Source organism: Lampetra planeri, unplaced genomic scaffold (assembly GCF_965212315.1).
Source record: "Lampetra planeri unplaced genomic scaffold, kcLamPlan1.2.h2 scaffold_1560, whole genome shotgun sequence".
Lineage (NCBI taxonomy): Eukaryota > Metazoa > Chordata > Hyperoartia > Petromyzontiformes > Petromyzontidae > Lampetra > Lampetra planeri.
Window position 1 is genome coordinate 14,038 of NW_027614288.1, and position 6,698 is coordinate 20,735.

At 40.5% G+C, this 6,698-nt stretch overlaps 1 protein-coding gene across 1 annotated transcript; it reads right to left on the bottom strand.

The window, feature by feature from the left end:
* Positions 1 to 2,228: 2,228 nt before the first annotated feature.
* On the bottom strand, positions 2,229 to 5,344 carry LOC144739548 (dimethyladenosine transferase 2, mitochondrial-like). The gene is given in 11 exon segments (XM_078622487.1): positions 2,229 to 2,321; positions 2,323 to 2,419; positions 2,512 to 2,660; positions 2,745 to 2,804; positions 3,337 to 3,426; positions 3,543 to 3,691; positions 3,874 to 4,027; positions 4,192 to 4,283; positions 4,411 to 4,567; positions 4,569 to 4,601; positions 5,159 to 5,344. Coding segments are annotated over 11 exon segments (1,260 nt in total).
* Positions 5,345 to 6,698: the final 1,354 nt, after the last annotated feature.

Here is a 6,698-nt window from a genome sequence, read left to right on the forward strand (position 1 = left end):
TTCATTTTTAAGAATGAGTCTTCAAATGAGACAACTCCCACAACAGACAAGCAATGTTTTTATTAGTACCACACCTTTCAGCGAGTGTGGACGTTTACCCATAAAAAAGCAAGACCTATAATCATACCTTCCTGAATAAAATCCTACCCACAAACACAACTGGCAAAAATGGAAAACATATCTATCACAGCTTTCCATCTGACACTTGAATGTAATTAGAAGTCAAGATGTAATGGAAAAACCCTTTAAAGATACTTCAAAGTTCACAAGCAACAACTACACAAAGAACTGTCGTTGTTACCTGTCAAACATTTGCCTTCTGCTTTGTTGACCTGTTTTAACCCCTCTACTAGTACACAGTCCTTCCACAGAGCCATCTGTCCACACAAAATCCATCCACTCCTCGTCTTGTCTACGTCCTCCTCCACAGGGGACCATTAATAATGGAAGATAGAAGTGAAGACAAATGCTGAGAGAAATCCCAACAAAAGGACAAACACAAAAGGTGGTAGAAGATGACCCTGTGTGACAGGCTAGCACAGACTTGTAGTAGGTATCCGACAAACAAAAGCACCAGCTGTTTGCAGGAGGAGATGGGATAACTCTGTTAGCTTCTGTCAATGCTAGGCCAGATTTTAGGCTGGCTTCATCCAAACAGTGGTGACAGTTGACACGACGTTCAAGAACAGTGCGACTTGGGTTAAACCTATGGACCCCAATTAATATGATACTTAATCGAGTTGGTGATCTCACCTCACTGACCCACACGGACAAATGACCCAAGTGACCCAAAGCACAGACAGCACACCATCTGCAGTCTGCCCGGGACAGCGACAGGTTAGCTAACTGACAGCGACTCGTCTCCGATAAGCTACGTGGGCAAAAGCTAAACACTTTCCTGCGTTTGACGAAGGCTAACGTAACCGTTAGCTATCTGTAAGCAAGGTTAACTTTTTAAGAGAGAGTTCTGCCCCGAACAAACTCAATAGCACCACATAACGACACCTACGTCTACGGCAAGGGATGTGTGCTACTCACTGCTAGCATTAGCATTCCCAGTCAGGTTATAATTAACACATCTGGCCATCTCACGACGATGAACATGCTGCGTTAAGAACCGTACACCACCATTTGCACGGTCCTACAATCGATGTTAAAATAGGTTTCACTTTAGTAAGCAACATGACAACCGGACTGTACTTACAGCTGGCCAGGTTGGTTGGAAGGTGACAGCCGGGTGTATCCGACACCTTGCTGAGGATGTTGTTGTGTGACCGACTGTCAGCCAGCGGTCGAAGCTAATCATGCCTGGTGCCGTGTCGCCATCTTCTGCCTCCAGACTGTAATTACGTGAGTTCGTCTATTATTTTTCTCCCCCGATGCCTGTTTTTTCTCTTAACAGACATTGCGTTAGCCAAGTAGGCTTCTGGACGTTTTCACACTGTGGAGTGGTGTGTTAAAACCTTTTACTGAAAACCGACAACAGGAGCTCTCATGGCCTATGGGCATATATTCCCAAGGTATAAACCTCATGAAAATGTAATCATTTCCATTGCTAGATATAAGGAGGAACGTTGATTGACTAAGACACATCAAAATTATTTCTGTGATGGACAAAATGCCATGACATAGTCATAAAGCTCTCTCCAAAACCACAAATCAAAAATCTGATTTCTTAAAATTGACATTTACACATTTCAGGCAAGTGATACATTCTCATAATGTAAAAATAGACACCACATGTAGGATGATTATGACTGAGCTTACTGCCACTTCATTTAAGATGGATTTAGATACGTATTCAGCTCAAAACACCAACCCTCAAAGAATGTTTTGTGAGGGCAAATTATCGTGAGTCCTTTTTTGTACGAATTATCAAATATTTTCTTTTCCTCACTTACGGACAGCTCATCCAATAAATTGTTCCTCCATATCTGACAAACACAGTCAAACATTTGCCATTCCCCACTGACATTTATTACATCATATGACAAAAATCCAAACACGGCAAGAAAATGCTACAGTGTCCACTTCATGAAGAGTTTAAATATTGAGTATTTTATGTTTTCATTAATTTGCAATAGTCTTGTCTGTTTCATTATGCCAAATATAATACATTGTGATTTTTAGTACACAGATAGCATAATATTTAACTGTTCAGATCTCCTTATTTATTTGATTAAAAAAAGAAAAACTATGCACATGACCATATGTACAGTATACATTCTTTACCCCCATCCCTCTCTCTGTGTGTTCTCCAGGATCTCTTCATAAAGCCAGCTCTGCTTGAACTCCTGGCTCTTGTCCATCAGCTGGAACAGCCCGAAGATATTCATCTGGATATACGTGACCTGTCAGGATGTCTTGGGGCAGACCCAACTCTGATAACAATTTGCTCCCACTGTCTGGTGACCACAGACTGAAGGACAGAAAGAACATATCAACTGGAGTAACTCATGCAAACATTCCACGAATGGACCTGCGTGTACAGTCTATGTGTGTGTTGCTTACTTAAGCCTCTCTATGAGCTTGACCTTCCTCTTTGCCAGACACTGTTTGACCATCATGAGTAGAGTGGATGAATTTGAAGGGGTGAGGCCCGCAGAAAACAGATTGGCCCGCGGACGCAGTCGTACCAGGCACATGTGGTCATTGGGAAGCTGGGGGCCGATAATGGACATTGTAGTAAACATGTTATGCCAGGCAGAATTACAATGCTACACTGAGCCCGCTCTCTTCTTTACCTTGCTTTTAGTAGCAGGTGCACTGTTCCTGGAAGATGTCACAAATGACTCCCAGGGCTCCTGTACAGACACAGACGAGGAGGTTGTTGAGATATTCCACTTTTACGTGGATTTATTAAGCATAGAAAATTAAACAGAGGAAAAAAATAACCACAGATCATATTTCATAATTATTTCACTATGTATAGATGCCGTTCACAGGTTCAAAGCCTTTTGAAACTACATAGTAGGAAGCAGCTAAGACAGTCGTCATTTCATCTGTAAGTAGCAACAAGCAGCTCGGTGTGTCAATTCCACGCATCATGTGACAGTTTTCAAATGAGGATTAGTCTTTGAAATTTTTGATTTCAAAGTCATTTTCCTGCTTTGCTTTACCTTTGGAAGAGACTATGGTCAGAGGCAGACATGTTCAAATAGATTATTAATAATAGTACACTGAATTTATATGGTGCTTAAAATAGATACTCAAAGATGCTTTGTACCAATCAGGACTTTTTCATCTCTCCATCAAACATTAAAAGTTCAATGATGTTAAAACACATTCTTATACCTGTGTAAAATTCATCCTTGGCCTAATTTACTCATTCTGTACCTTGTGCAGGAGTTCAATGTCACAGGACATCTGCCAGAGGACCCCAAAGGCTCTGTAGTGCATCATTTCACCTGGACGTGCTATCAGTTTCTGATGGAGGGGGAAAAAAAAGTCATCCACTATGAATATGATAATCAAGGGTGGTCTAAAATAAAATTATCAATTAAGACTACTAAAAACTAAGCCAGTTAACTTTGTTCTCTTACCAGGTATTCCTTCTCACTAATGAAAAGGTTGAGCTCGATTCTGCCATATCTGTAGACAGAGAGCCGTTCAAACAGAGCATAAACCATCTTCAGCAGCAGGCCTCGCTCATTACGGAAGGGCAGGATACCCACCACCTTCACTGGGACATCTAGGGAGACAGAAAGAAATACATCACCGACTCAAAACACTGTTTCACAAATCAAATGTGGTTGTGAATTTATGTTTGACAACGTTATTAGAGTTCTCACTTGTCACTTTGTGTGTGTGTGTGTGTGAGTGTGAGAGAGAGAATCTGAAAAATATTCAGATTGTTTTTGGTTTGCTTCTCACCATCTGTCCAACTAGCTTCTGATATTCCCAGGTCATTGAAGAGTTTGTCAGTAAACATCGCAGGGGGTTTGAGGTTTCCACTGCTGATGGGGTCCAGTTTAAAATAATCACAGTGAACCACTTCCAGCTGACCGTCAAGATTGCCTTCCAACTCCTGTAATATTAAATCATCTACTTTCATAACTGCTGCATTAAGGAAAACAACATTCACCATCTTTTGATTATTTTAGATTGTTTAGCATAGAATTCTGAGAAAGAACGTTTGTTCTGAGAACAAACGAACCGCTTGATTCTTGGCAATGTTTGTGTGTGTGTTACCTGTAGATCAGCTAGGAAGGATCGATCACCCTCAAGAGCCACAACTCTCTGAGCTCCTGCATTTAGCAGAGTTCTTGTCAGAACCCCCGGACCTGCAAAAGACACAGTCTGTACATTAATGATGTACAATTTTTTATTTTTTGACAAAAGATGATGTAGTCCAGTTATTTTTCACCACCAAAACCCCCATGTTTGTCAGAATCTTGTAAACGGACGTACCAGGGTTACATTCAAAGACAACAGTTTTGCCATCCTGAAGCTCAGGTCCAAGGTGGTGTGTTACGAGCTTTGCTAGGTCTGGGTCCACCAAAAAGTGTCTGGTCTTTTTACAAGACTGAGCACGACGTACATTCTCTTCTATCTCCCCAACGTCCAGGGAAGTCATAAAGGCACAGAGGACGACTTTGACCCTGATGGAAAAGATGTGTTGCACGGTGTGATAAAAATAATTTTCACCAAACAAAGCGAGAAATACTAAAAAAAAAATTAAAAAAAATAATATATATATATATATATATTTTTTTTTTCTTATTTCTTATCTCATAACTCTTAGCACATGCAATTCCTCTTCACATAGACCATAGACACCACTATATTATACACTGTAAGCAAATTGTAGCTTCATGGCCACTTGCATAACTTTGGCAGCAGATGATGACTACATCCATCAAAAATACAGTGTGGATGGAAATGTAAAGAAGAATTGTTAAAAATTAAGACTGATGCACACAGAAAGACAATCAGAAACTAAAACAATTCATGTACAAGTGATAAAAGCAATAAAACCCCATTAAAGTTTCCATAATTTAATACATTATTTAGACATCAAGATAAAGTTATAGATACATATAAAGATAAAAGTATCGATATCAGAAACTTCTAAACCCATACAATGTTTTCTGAAAACTACACATACACCAAAATCAAATGACAACTATTCTAATCATAAAAACATGTAATGACCTACCCGTACGGCCACAGCGGAAAGGTTCCTGTGTGTGAGTGTTGAGGAGGGCGATGTCCTTTCTGCACGAGGCTGTTGGGAACCTGAACTAAGTGTTGGCCTACCCGGTCCTGAGGAGAGCGAGTCCAGGCTGTAAGTCCTTTGTTGAGGCACGGTGACCCCAGAAACGCAGAGGCCAGATTGACCCATGGGAGCCAACCCTGCCTGATGCAAACCTGCTCTTCTGAGTTGACAACAAGCAGAGCGCATCACTAGCTCCGCCAGTCTACAAATTTGGGTGGACATGGTTGACCTGTAATGAAGGCTGGAGAGGGAGGGGAAAACTGACCTTTACAAAAGGTCACTGCCTAAAAAGACAAGAAAAAAAATACAAAGAATGGCAATTTAATTAAAATCCAAATCAATTAACATATTCAAACTGTTGTATATTATATAGTATGTTATAAAATGACATACTATACAACTCTCTAACAGCTGAGGTAAACGCTAAATAACTTATAATCGTGAAAAACATATACATGTCGAATCAATCGATTCCGTAACATGACTACATTTTTCACTCAGACTGGATTCTGATGCATTATAAAAAGCAGTCGAGTGTAATGTTGTAATACACGATGGTAACACGTGGGTAAGCAAAGCAGTTCTTCTTTGTATCTAACACGTATTCCATTTCACTGACATCAAACGTTAATAAGTCCGATCGTTTGCTGACGTAAAGGCACGGACAGCACGGAGAGTAAATTGCAGTGAAGCTTTGAACAACTTAAGAAGCTAGCCGAGTGGTTAGCCAGATGCTAACGTCACCTCCTGCTAATGTGCGTTTCATACCGTTTTATGGGCAAAGACGTGCACATACCGTGTTGCAGGTGTCCTATACGATCAACTCTAACAAGCACAGTGAATAAAGGATGGGTTTAGCTGCATTTTTTACATTTTAAAATCCAGTGACATTGAGACCTCGGCATGCTGACCCCACAGAGATGTTTTTATAAATCTCTCGTGGTGCTGCGAGGCGCATTCTGTTGACGTCTTCTTCTGTTTCTGCTGTTTAATGGCGGTAAGGGCAACACAACGAGTTGGTGCATTACCGCCACTTACTGGAATGGAGTGTGGATCAAAAGTCTATAATTGCCTTCTCCAAAATAACGAAATAAATAAAAAAACAACAACAACAAAAAAAACAACAAAAAAAAAAAAAAAAAAAACCAAAAACCAGAATGTATATACTCCCCATTAAACCACTCACTCCAACTCCAACATTAATTGCCAGCACCTGCTTCCAGCGTGTTCCTGTAACATGGCTTTGAGGTCAAACTGAATATTATTGTTTGTTAGTTTTCTAATCCACCTGTCTTTCTGCTTCATACCCCCGCCAATGCACCAACACATGATCCACAGTTTCTGGTTGCCCACATTTCTCACATGTCCCTGTCTTATGTTTCCCAGTGTACCATTAAGTGCAGTATGTCCAAACCTGAGTCTTGATATCATGGTTTCATCTCTTCTGCCCAGTCCTGTACTTCTCATGTCTCCCACTCTC